This window comes from Bison bison, unplaced genomic scaffold, assembly GCF_000754665.1.
Source record: "Bison bison bison isolate TAMUID 2011002044 unplaced genomic scaffold, Bison_UMD1.0 scf7180017864225, whole genome shotgun sequence".
Lineage (NCBI taxonomy): Eukaryota > Metazoa > Chordata > Mammalia > Artiodactyla > Bovidae > Bison > Bison bison.
Window position 1 is genome coordinate 2,083,457 of NW_011494797.1, and position 13,842 is coordinate 2,097,298.

The window sequence follows — 13,842 nt, forward strand, 5'->3', positions numbered from 1 at the left end:
CTACAAATAATAAATGCTGGAGAGGGTGTGGAGAAAAGGGAACCCTCTTACACTGTTGGTGGGAATGCAAACTAGTACAGCCACTATGGAGAACAGTGTGGAGATTCCTTAAAAAACTGGAAATAGAACTGCCTTATGATCCAGCAATCCCACTGCTAAGCATACACACTGAGGAAACCAGAAGGGAAAGAGACACGTGTACCCCAATGTTCAACGCAGCACTGTTTATAATAGCCAGGACATGGAAGCAACCTAGATGTCCATCAGCAGATGAATGGATAAGAAAGCTATGGTACATATACACAATGGAGTATTACTCAGCCATTAAAAAGAATACATTTGAATCAGTTCTAATGAGGTGGATGAAACTGGAGCCTATTATACAGAGTGAAGTAAGCCAGAAGGAAAAACATAAATACAGTATACTAACACATATATATGGAATTTAGAAAGATGGTAACAATAACCTGGTGTACAAGATAGCAAAAGAGACACTGATGTATAGAACAGTCTTATGGACTCTGTGGGAGAGGGAGAGGGTGGGAAGATTTGGGAGAGTGACATTGAAACATGTAGAATATCATGTAAGAAACGAGTTGCCAGTCCAGGTTCGATGCGCGATACTGGATGCTTGGGGCTGGTGCACTGGGAAGACCCAGAGGGATGGTATGGGGAGGGAGGAGGGAGGAGGATTCAGGATGGGGAACACATGTATGCCTGTGGTGGATTCATTTTGATATTTGGCAAAACTAATACAATTATGTAAAGTTTAAAAATAAAATAAAATTTAAAAGAAAAAAAAAATCCAGAACAATACTTGGATTATTTTACCACTGATAATCATGCTTTCTTTTATATCCCTCTTATAAACAACCTAACACCTACCACCAATCCCCACACAAGTCAAATCCATGTGTATATAAATATAGAAATCAAGGAACCAGTTAAATGCCTGAGATTACAGGATCCAGGCAGGTTTCCAATACAATTTATAAAAGGACCTTGTGCTTATTTTCTAAGCATTAGTTTATTAGCCATTGTAGGGATATGGAAAGATGGTCAAAAGTGAACACTCAGATTCACACATAATAAATAATTTAGGACCTAACTGGTGGTGTTGCTCTACTAGCCAACCCTTCCTGCTAGGTTTTGCTTTATTATAACAATATATACGATGCTCAATTTTGTTTGAAAAACTCATTTCTTCTGGGGGAAATTTGTTTCTACTTTATGAGCCAGAAATACATCAATTAATGACTTGGCATTTTTTATGAAAGAGTTCTTAAGTGGTACCTTTGGTAGCTATAAACAGAACTGGAAATTATGGTTATGTTGAAAAGATAATGGCTCTACAGCTTTCAACCAGGCGCTGAAAATGCAGTTGAATCAAGCATCACATGGATACTGATGCTGATGCTGGCTACCCAGTCTCCTTCTAAAATTAAGTTCTACCCACTTATGATATAGATCTTTACTTTCTACATAAGGAGTATATCAAGATATTAAAGTAGAGGGTGAAGGTTTTTTTTTTTCCATCTGGTCACTCCTAAATAATGGAGAAGTGAACACAGTGCCTTTTCCGTTACATGGATGGATAGAAGCTTTGTCAACAATCTTTATTTCAGAAGCAACATAGAGCTGCTCACTTTTTTTTTTATTTCTCTTGAGAACTCTATTAGAGAATGAACTTTTAGGAATGTGTCTAGGAAATCACATTGATTACAGAATAATAATAATATTAATAGTAATAGTAATCACAGAGTGTGCTGTGCGCCCACTCTCTGGGAAACTCTTATCTGCCCACTTCTGTCTGACTGCACTACATGAGTCTTTCTCAATCAGCATTTGAAAAATTTCACTCTCTGCTCCATGTCTCCAGCCTCTAAGATAATCAAACTGACATGCAGTGCAGCCGAAGAGTCTGCCTTGGGTGCTGGGAATAAATGGATGTGGACAGACACTGTCACAGTAATCCCTTCATCCACATTGTGTGGGACATCGGCTTGACAGTGTGGGCAATGATGAGGGAAGCAGGTCATGAACAGACACCCTGTACTTCCTCATCCCTAGCAGGCTTGGTGTCTTTTGATGAAGACTCCAACACAGGTAGGACCATATTAGCAGCTAGAGTAATCTCTCTCAGCTACCAAGTATCAAGAAATGGGAACCAACACTGGGCTTAGCCAGTCTGCTGGAAAAAACGTTAGCTAAAAATGTAATAGTTTCATATCTCATATGGAGAGTCCAGGGACAGAAGATGGCAACATGCATCTGTGGCAGACAGGTGTTTATGTGATATGGGAAGCAAGAGAATTTGGGAAAGTCTTAAGGGCGAGAGATGTAATTGACATATATGTATGCAATCATGGCAAATTTGGGTTGGATCCAATTTCCATAGTTTAATTTTGGCTAAAACTATTTTGGATGCTGCTGAGTATCATTTCCCCTGAGAAAAGAGATGCTCTCTAAGGAAGGAATCCAGTGTCACTCCGGAGAGATTTGTCACTGGAAGAAGTTTAAGATGAAAGTTATAATTGCTTTTTTAGAAGCTATATTATGAGCCAGAAATTCAATGAACATCCTGGAGTTCTAGGGTAGTACTTCATAAGCTTTTTTTTTTTCTTCTTCCTTCAGATGAAAAATAAAATCCATTAATTCAATACACTGTGTAGGTCCATTTATTTTATAAAAGTCCTAGAAACTAAAAGGAAAATTAACTTGTCATAATAAATTTGTATCCCAACTGTCAGAATTCACTAATGCTGTCTTCAGCTGACTTTCTTTTCAAAGTATTAACAGGTGAAACTAGGGATAATTTATTTAAATAACTGGCCTATATTCTTTAAAGCAGGGTACAGTCCTAATGCAGGCATGATGTTACTGTTAGGAGCCATGATAATGACTTTACCTTATAAAAGCTTTACCAGCTGCTCTTTCACTTAATATACACCTGAAACCTTAGCTCTAAGGAATGAGGATAATGATTTGGGGCTTTATTGTTTAGTGATGACAAATGAGTATACCAATGTAAGAACTTTCTAAAACCTCTCCTTATGTAGCTGATGAAGGAAGTACAGTCTATAATCAATGGTTTTGAATGGAAAGAATGTGATGAAGGATGATCAACTGGGCCTTATTTTAAAACCTGAAAGTTCCTAGTGGAGAGAATAAGGTGAATACTACAGAATAAAGGTATTAACAGGTCAGTAGATTTTGATCCGACAATAAGAAGCTGGATCCATGAGCTGAGAACAATCCTTGGCACACAATTTTACTCATTCACCTAATCATTAATTCCCTTGGTAAAACACTTGGTCAGTGATGTTCTATTAGATTAGGTTTTTAGAAATGAAAAAGTGAGCCCTGTTTTCTTGCCACCACTGGCCATTTTCTTAAGTTATCCCAATTAATTTTGATCCTCTAATCTCATAGTTTGAGCCAAAAATTCCACTTGCTTTTAACCATCCTCCTTCTTAATTGAAAACACACACAAGTTTATATACATCTTAACATATTACAAATAAAGTGCTTAGCACAGGACCCAGCACATACAAAAACTCAACAAATATTTGCCATGGCTATTCTTGTTCATTATTTTTCATTTGTGATTGAAATCGTGAAGACAACAAAAATTTCCTGGTCACAAGCCAAGTACTGAAATGCCTGTGACACCTCATCCAAGATCAGTGGCAAAGACCCTGTTTACCAGGGACACAGGGTAAAAGAGAGACAGTACACACTCACCATCCCTAGTGTATACAGTACTTCCTCTTTTCAGCTATAGAAACCAAGGCCCAGTGGGAGGAAGTATGATTCCAAGGCACAGAGCTTATAAATTAAATATGGAACCCAAACTCCATCCGAGGCACCAGTTCCAATCACAATGTCTCAAAATTAAGCACTGATTCTTGCCTGCTATAATCATCAAGTTTCAATGATTATTGTTTATAATTCTTTAAAGATTCCTCTGGATTAAAGAAGAATGCTATACTCTTTGTCCTTTCTCACACTAATGAGTGGAGTAATGCAGCGGCCAGCTGACTGACCGTACTACATGGTGACTATTCACCAAATGACACGTGAATTAAACAGATATGTGGAACAGGGAGTGATCGTGACAAGAAAATGTGTGTGTGTGTACAAACAAGCAGCTTACTTGTGTATTCACTTGACCTCAAAGCAGTTCCAGTGTCTACACCCTCTCTATTCTGAACACCCTCTGGTAAGTGCATCAAAGCCCGTGGCAGGAACTAGCGACAGTGACCTCAGATGTACTTAACGTGTTGTTCTCAAATAGAAGGTCCTCAAACTGAAACCAAATCATCCGTTTTCTTCCAAACCAGTTGCCAATTATTTTTTCCATCACATAGGTTGGAATTTTTGTTTTATTCTTCCCTTGAGTTCAGAAACAGAAAATACATGACTCATGTGCTATTATGGTTCCACCTTTGACCTCTGCAGACATCACTAATCGATCACAACCCTCATCACCTACTACTTCCATAGAACCTTACTCCTCTGAAACTTCCCGAATGGTGCTTCACTAGAGCCTGTATTTCAGAGCTGAATACTCATCCTCACACAAAGTTTCCAAGGGAAAGATATCTGCTGCTCTTTCTCTGCATGATGTTGCCATGCATTACTTAGTTTCAAATTTACTGCCTCTCCAGTCAGTCCCCTATTCAACAATCTGTATTGCCTACCATGAGTTTTGCACTGCTTTCACTGTTCTTATCCAACAATATCACTCAGTTTCATCCAACAGGCAGGACTCCAAGTGTATATCAAGTTGGACCATAAATAAGGCTGAGCACCAAAGAATTGATGCCTTCAAATTGTGGTGCTAGAAAACACTCTTGAGAGTCCCCTGGACTGCAAGGAGATCAAATCAGTTAATCCTAAAGGAAATCAACCTTGAATATTCACTAGAAGGACTGACGCTGAAGCTGAACCTCCAATACTTTGGCCACCTGATGCAAAGAGCTGACTCACTGGAAAAGATCCTGATGCTGGGGAAGACTGAAGGCAAAAGGAGAAGACTGAAGCAGAGGATGAGATGGTTGGATGGCATCACTGACTCAACAGACATGAATTGGAGCAAACTCTGGGCAATAGTGAAGAAGAGGGAAGCCTGGCATGCTGCAGTCCATGGGGTCCCAAAGAGTCGAACACAACTTAGCAACTAAACAACAACTGTGTCGGCACAGGAGTTCCTCCTGCAATGTCTGTGCACACGATGAACATGCACGCCAGACTTCTTTTCTCAGATCTCCTTCATCCACCCAAACCATTCCCAACCCTGTTACACCCAGATCATGGCTAATCTCTTCTCCTCTGAATCTACAGAAGACTCAGCCTTCTCTAAGAAGAGCAGTATTTTTAGACATTATGAAGCACAGTTTAGAGTGGCTAATTATTTCATAGATTTTCAACCACCCACACTTCTAGAGCACAGACAGTTGGCACAACCCCTTCACAGATGACATAGTCAGGGGTATTTTTTTCTATCTAGACCTCCTCCTCAAAACCCAGCCTTATATAAGAAAAAATTAAGAGCTATGTAGGAAAACATATTTATTAAAATACAGGCAGATTTCTCAGCACAGTAACTCACAGGTAAAGGATGAAACTTTACACAGGATCCTGTAAGGAAACCTCTAAACAGGTGCAGAATCAGTAAGTATTACCTGAGCTCCTCAGCATGGCAATACTCTATGTGTCTTCAAGATTGAACATTTGGATGTTTATAAAACTTTGCACTTGGGTAATTAATCCAAAATGTAAATCAGAATTTGCTTCTCCATTTTATGGGAGGACCAAGTTTCCACCCAACTTAAAATGACTTGCTCAAAGTCATTCACAGAATATGAGCAGAATGAAATGAAACCCTTGTCATCCTAGGCTTCTGGGATAATATATAACTCTGTGAACCATGATGCCCACAGAACATATAGGCAAATCTCACCATCTTTTATTATGACACATTACAGTTTTCTACTTGGTCAACTTTTCCTATCAATTACCATATTCAAACAACTGCCTATACATGAGATTCTTCTCCTGGCATATGTCTGTAAGTAAAGAAAATGTGCCTTTTAGAAATGCAGCATTCTGAAATTGAATTCCTTAGAATTTAATCATATAGTTGGCACTGGATACTTTATCAGAATAGCTCAAAATCAGGCATTGTCTCAACCACAAATCACAAATTAGTGACTTTAATTTGAAAATATTCTAACCTTCAAAAAAATTAAAAGTATGATGAATACATATGGATGTATCACCTTCATTTGTAAATTAATATTTTTGCCACATTTGCTTTCTCTCTCCTTCAGTAATAAAAAACATCTTATATGTTCATATTCATATATATATATACTGTATACATACATGTACATATATATATAATATTCATATTTTCTGTTGACCCATTTGAAAATAAGTTGCAAATATCTTGAGTCTTCCCCTCTAAATATTAATACATCATCCTTTTTCTTTAGAAATAAGGACATGCTCCTATATAACTGACAAATTATCACACACAAAATTATGTAACATTGATACAATAATACTATCTAATATGCAATCCCCAATTGTCCTAATAAGGTCTTTTATAACTTTTTAAAATCCAAAGTCAAATCCAATATAGAATCATGAACTGAAAATTTTAAATGTCTCTTTCATTGAATTTAATCTAGCACAGTCCTTCACCTATTTTTGGAGGGTGGGTGCAAATTTTGCAAGAAACTGACGCCTTTCTAAGATTTCAAACTAATTCTTTTGTGAAATATCTCATGATCTGTGTTTGTCTGATTGCTTCTCAACTCTTGGATTTGGCAAGAATGCTCAGGGGAGATATTGTAACTTTCTCATCATTTCATGTCGAGAGTCACATAATACCCACTGCTGCATTATTGATCCAGATGTCATCATTTGAATTGATCCAAGTTTTATCATTGGTTAAGGTGGTATCCAAATTGATAACACTTAAAACAGCAGTTTATGCCATAATCTATGTAGGAAACACATAACACATGATGGTATTGTTCAGAAACTCAAAAGATGCATATTTTTAGAAAGTTTAGAGATAGAAATAAGTGACTTTTTAAAAATAATTTGAGATATATTAAAGAACTGACCAAAAGTGAGGAGACAGAGTGATGGAGAAAGAAAAGACGCTGGAATGAAAGCCAGGAGCTCTGAATTTCCTACCCAGCCTCCATCAATAGCTCACTGCAGAGTCCAGATGGCAGATACATTTCATTTCTTGTGGCAGTTATGATTGATTTGTGGTGGCTGCCTGGAGCACTGTGTTAAAAAGGATTTTAAGGCTGCATATTGACCCGGCCAAAAAAGTGTCTTAACTAAGCATGTGGCATGGATCTTGGAGGATGAGATGATAGTCCACGTGTGGTAGATTAAATACAGCCACAAACTCCTTGCCATACCTCCCAACAAGTGGTGAATTCTATTTCCCAAGTCTTCTATTCAGACTGTCCTTTTGCTGCTTTGACCAGTAGAATGTAGGAGAATTGACACTATTCAAGTCCCAGAACCTAAGCTTCAAGAAGCTTTGCAACTTATATCTTCACTTTCTAAGAACCCTAATCTGGAGCTGCATGTAAAAAAGCCAATCCAACAGGATTCTGGATTCTGGGAATAATGAATTTGTGGTATTTCAAAAGGTACTAAGTTTCATAGCAGTAGATAACATACAGAAGAAGCCTCTATTTTTTGACCCTGGTCAGTATCTCCCTTAATTCTACCCATTACCAGTTTACTCAATTACGAAGTAACAAGGTTCTTTATGTTAAGATTAAGGAGTCTTTTGGAGAAAGATTCCAGGCTAGAATTAAATTGGCACTCTCAGCTCCATTCAAGGGAAACCACACCCCAAGTTCATGGCCAAGAGGATAAAAGGAGTACAGGAGAAGTTGAGAATGCTCTATTTAGAAAAGACCGTGGAAACCCTTCATTATAAAGACTAGAGAACCAAGGGTCTCTGTTCTGAAATGATCTGTCCAACACCATAAGCAACCTACTGGCAAATTCTGGTATTGCAACTTCCTCAAAACAATGGCCAGAACACAGCTGTATCTGATACATTTTTCATCCCCTTACCTTCCGTTCACGCTGATGATGTCTTAGCGTCCCTCAATAGCTCAGCTTCCCCAACTAAAATGGTATGTGCCAGGAGACAGAGACACACGCTGGGTTTGGGAGGAAAAGGGTGCTTGGAACATGTACAGATATAGCTAAAGACAAGAACAGGTCAAAGGAATGAATGAGCCAGGGAACAGTTAAAGACTGATGTGCATCTCTAGCTAGCTTTCCTTTTCTGCCTATTTGCTTCATACCCACACTGAAAATTAAGCAGAAACACTGGTTTCTCTCAGTATTCATTCATTTTCATCTTTCATTAAAGATGCTTCATCTTCCCATGCTTCTTCTTTGCCTTGCTATGCTCCCGTTTAATTATTTGATAAATGAGGAGATTCAGAATGGGCTTTATACCTCCTATGCAACTGAATTTCGTAAAGAAACCAAGACTGTCAGAAATGTTACTGCTGCTAAAAAATTAACAAATGAATGGTTACAATTATTGAATCTTACCAATCTGATCAATTCCAAACCCAAGTTGGTTATTATATAAAAAAGTTTCATAGGGAATGGGAGCTGTATTACCTCCATCTGAAAGATCATCTGACAAAAGATTTCAGTGAATCCCGTTTTTTCCTGAAAATGATTAATCATTGTAGTGATCATAAGTATGCCCAGTAGAAAATCAAGCTGATTAAAAATGTGATTAAGGAAGCCAATTAAGCAAGCAATCTACCAAAAATCAGCCTTTCTACACAAGAGGTAATAAGATGGTATTTCTATTTTCAACAAGCCTCTTCTAATGTAATTTAATTTTAAAAATTAATAGGAATAATTCACCTTATACCAATGCAGGGAATTAGAAAAATAGGAAGAATTGGCACTTTTTCTGATGGGAGCGATTATGATAAGTTAAAGCTTAATTCAGATTTTGCTGTGCCCTGAGCCACGTTCTTGGTCTTCCTGCATTATAAGTCCTTCTTGATGGACGAAGTTTCGTTTGCTTTTTTTCTCTCACACCCTCTGCACATCCTAACTCTTCCCCAAAATATATCAAATCCCAGAAGTCAAATCTTCATTCTGTGTGTGTGTATGTTTAGAGTCTGTTAAGCTTAATAATACTCAAAAACAAAGTTTACTTGCTAAAAAGGGCCAGAAAAGCCTAAATGGAAACCTTTTGAACAACAAAGCTGTCATTTGAGGTAACAGGAAATAATCCTGTCTCTTAGCTCACAAGAGAAATCACAACCACTCCCCAAAAACATGCTTTTCTCTCACCACACCCAAATATGACTTCATAGTATCTAGATGACTCCATGGGACAAAAAGCATTTTTTATTCTATAATGTATCAGAATCTCTCGGAAGAAAGTTATATGTAGACAAAAGTCTATTTGATAAAAGGGAAATTTTTTCAAGGTACATTTGTTTTCAACTGAAAGCTCATGTAGAGTTAATTGAATATGTATGTAGCTCCTGAAAGGATAGATGTTAGAGACGAGAAAGAACAATTAGCATGAAAAAGCTGATAAAGGAGGCTCCAATTGCCTTGAAAAAAAAAAAAAACAGGATCTCCAAGCCATAGCTTATTTTTTAAGATACATATATTCCTAAGGACACAATTTCCAAAGCCCAACCAAATCATCTGGGAAGCTTACAGAGGTGGGAAGCAATTAAGTTCTCTATTTCTTTCATATTGGAGAATGAGTCCAATAAGTAAGCTTCAACTTACTTCTCAGAGAGGAAATTTCATGGGAAGCAGTGATCCTCCCCGAAAAAGATCCAGAGGAGGACTCATTCCACATGCATGTGAAGGCTGTGAATTGCCCACTGGATGACACAAACTTCTAGGTTTGTAGAGCTTCCCAGGCAGAAATCAAGACCCATGATGGCTACAGTCAGGAGAGTGTGGTGCTAAGAATATGACTGTGAATTCAGACCCTCACCTGGCCACCCATTTGCTCTGACATTTCCCAGATCTAATACATTTTTGTGCATCAGATGCAATTAACTTTGTGTTTCATTGAAGTCTAGCCATAAAAGAGACCCCGGCCAGCATCCCCTCCAGGGCCCTCATTTCCCAGATTAAAAACTCATTCGTTATGAATAGGGAGGTGAAAGGTCACACCGTGCATCTGGATGGGAGGGTTCAGGATGCTCCTTGTCTGTTTTTGAGTGCTCCCTCCTGCTTTGCCCTGGTGCTTACCAAGTTGGCTCCGCACTTGGAGAATTAATTAGAAGCAGAAACTGATGCATCCTCTTAGAGTGGAAAAGAGCAGAAATGGCTCAGGCGTCAGAAGACCTGGGTTTCAGAACACTTGCACTCCTGATGAGCACTGCTGTTCCAGAAAGCTGTTAACCCTCCACAGAGGCTGGATGATGTAGCTACAATGTTCTTGGATTTTAGGGACACCTGGTCTTGCATCCAGACTCTTCCTTGCATTTGCCCTCAGAGATGGCGGGTTTGTTAATCTACATGGGATTCATACAAGTGTTAGTCACCCAGTCGTGCCCAACTCTTTGCAACCCCATGGACTGCAGCCCACCAGGCTTTTTTGTCCATGGGATTTTCCAGGCAAGGATACTAGAGCGGGTTGCCATTTCCTTTTCCAGGTGATCTTCCCAACCCAGGGGTAGAACCCGGGTCTCCTGTACTGCAGGCAGATTCTTTACCATCTGTGTGATTCATACTCTCATCTTATTAAGGGGAAAATAATGCCCCCTTTCTCAAAGATCATTCTGTGCAGATTAAATATGAAGAATATGCAAAATGTCTGATACATGGTCTCCAACCTACAACATTATTGTTCATTTATTCATGTGCAAAATAACTGCTCTATTTGACTAGTGTTTCTTGTTAATGGGGATTAACCCAAGAGCAGGTATAAAAATAAATAACTGAAACAGCATAATCATCTCAAATATACGCACACAGTAAACTCACAGATGCTTTTTTAAAAGCTTGTAATGGCATGCCTTTTCATTTAAAAAAAGGCCATTCTTTGAAAAAGAGGCAGAAATATCACCCAGATGTTGATTTCTCTGCATTTCTATCCCACACAGGTAGAAAGTCATAGTAAAACTTCTAACCCCCTTTCTTTTTGGGTTCTAATCCACTGTGTTAGAGAATAAATGCCAGTATTTGAATAATATGGCTAATATTTTTTTAAGTGCAACCTAACATAACTTACAGAGAGAAATTGTGGTAATTCCCTATTGGGGGATAAAGAGTGGTAATTTACATCACATTCCACATTGAATGCAATGTTTTCTACTGCACTTTGATGCTGCTGCTGCTGCTAAGTCGCTTCAGTTGTATCTGACTCTGTGCGACCCCATAGATGGCAGCCCACCAGGCTCCCCCATCCCTGGGATTCTCCAGGCAAGAACACTGGAGTGGGTTGCCATTTCCTTCAATGCGTGAAAGTGAAAAGTGAAAGTGAAGCCGCTCAGTCTCGTGTCCGACTCTTAGCGACCCCATGGACTGCAGCCTTCCAGGCTCCTCCGTCCATGGGAGTTTCCAGGCAAGAGGACTGAAGTGGGGTGCCATTGCCTTCTCCAACTGCACTGTGCAGATCATCCTAAATCCAGAGTATACCCTTAAGTGATCCCACGTAACCAGGCTCCACCCTCTTCCGTCACCACCATGAGCCCTGCTCTCTGTGGCTCACTGGACTCTCTGTGGGCCAGTCCTCCTGCTTTCAAACAATATTGGGCGCCTACTGTTTGTCAGGTGCTATTCTAGGCACCATGGATACAACAGGAAAAGTACAACACACAGACACACACTGTACAGAGAAATACCTCTTCCTTTGTAAGGTTTAAATTCTATGGGGAAAGATAGGAAAAAGAGCTAAATCAATTCAGTTGATCTTGAGTCTGACATAAAATAGTGCTATGAAGAAAGAGCTGGGAGCAAAGTGAGCTGTGCAGGGGGTGGTTTTCTTTCGGTCACTACCAGGAACCAACCTCTTGCTGCCCCATGTACAGGCTTGCCCCCCACCAGCCTCTCAATTACAAGCAAGTCTAACCAAGCTCCATCCTGCAATTCTCATCTTCCCAGATCAGTGCAAAATAAACAAAAAGTACTATTACAAAAGGCAATGGGAGTAATGAAGAGAAGCAGTGCATGCACTTTGCCAGCTTCATTCCCGGTGTCTAGAACTTGAATGCTTACCAACAGAAACAAGCATCACCAAAGATATTCCTCTTGAGCATCAGAGATTCCACATATGAGACGAGAAGGAAGAACAAGAGGCCAGAGCAGACAAGAGGATAAATGCCTCACATGGGTTGGGGAGGGCATCAGGAGAGGGAACAGGTCCAGATAACAATTAAAGAAAGGCTTCTTTTTCTCTTGCCAGAGGCAATTAATTGCAACATCAGAAAAACATCATCAACAGGGAACATCATCTGTGGCCAGTGGGAACTGATGTGGCAATAGACAAAGCACCCTTCCTTTGTTTTCTATTTTTTAAGCATTTTTATACAGTTGTAAAGGTTACACTTCATTGATGCGTGTGCTTAGTCGCTTTAGTCATGTTCGACTCTTTGCGACCTAATGGACTGTAGCCCGCCAGGCTTCTCTGTCCATGGGGATCCTCCAGGCAAGAATACTGGAGAGGGTTGCCATTTCCTTCTCCAACATTCCATTTACAGTTATTACAAAATATTGGCTATATTTCCCATGCTGCATAATACATCCTTGTAGCCTATTTTACACCCAAGATTTTGTACCTCCTATTCCCCCTCACCCTTATATTGTTCCCCCCACCACACTCACACACTGGTTACCACGAGTTTGTTCTCTGTTTCTGAAAAGTACCCACTCTTAAGAAAACTCTTCAGTACAGAGTCAAGACATAGTCAGTTCAGAATCCCAACCCCATCACCTGCAAGGCACATGTCTTGGAAACATCACTTAGTCACTCTGATAGTCTCCGTGTCTTTAAAACACAGAAAATAATTGTCTGCTTCTTGAAGTTGATGCGAGAATTAAATAATTCAGGTCAAGTATTTAGCACAGTGGGCTTCCTAGGTGGTTCAGTAATAAGAATCCACAGGCTGATGCAGGAGACACAGGTTCGATCTCTGGGTCAGGAAGAGCCCCTGGAGTAGGAAATGGTACCCACTACAGTATTCTTGGAGAAGGCAATGGAACCCCACTCCAGTACTCTTACCTGGAAAATCCCATGGACGGAGGAGCCTGGTAGGCTACAGTCCATGGTATTGCTAAGAGTCACACATGACTGAGCGACTTCACTTTCACTTTTCACTTTCATGCACTGGAGAAGGAAATGGCAACCCACTCCAGTGTTCTTGCCTGGAGAATCCCAGGGACAGGGGAGCCTGGTGGGCTGCCATCTATGGGGTCGCAGAGTTGGACACAACTGAAGCGACTTAGCAGCAGCAGCAGCACAGTATTCTTGCCTGGGTAATCTCACAGAGAGAGAAGCCTGGTGGGTGCGAGTCCATGGGGTCGCAAAGAGTGAGACATGACTGAGTGAGAGAGCATGCAGACATTTAGCACAGTAACTGGTTTGACCTGTAGAAAGAGCTCAGTACAATAATTAATGCCATGACCATGATCCCCACACTCATGTACATGGGACCAACCCATGATCCAATGTCCTGCTTGAGAACACACTTGAACTCAACTGGCTGTTACTCTAGCTCAGGGCCTGGGGTCAGACCCACAGATGGAATCAGACTTTGAGGACTTTCAGTATCACCCAGACTTTCC

At 39.9% G+C, this 13,842-nt stretch overlaps 1 protein-coding gene across 1 annotated transcript in view; it reads right to left on the reverse strand.

Moving 5' to 3' along the window:
- The window catches only part of GPC6 (glypican 6), a 1,065,422-nt gene extending 1,052,920 nt beyond the window's left edge, over positions 1–12,502 (reverse strand). The window contains exon 1 of the mRNA XM_010845866.1: positions 12,277–12,502. Within this exon, the coding sequence (XP_010844168.1) occupies positions 12,277–12,292 (16 nt within the window). The 5' untranslated portion in view covers positions 12,293–12,502. The remainder of the gene's footprint in view (positions 1–12,276) is intronic.
- Between the last annotated feature and the right edge of the window lie 1,340 nt (positions 12,503–13,842).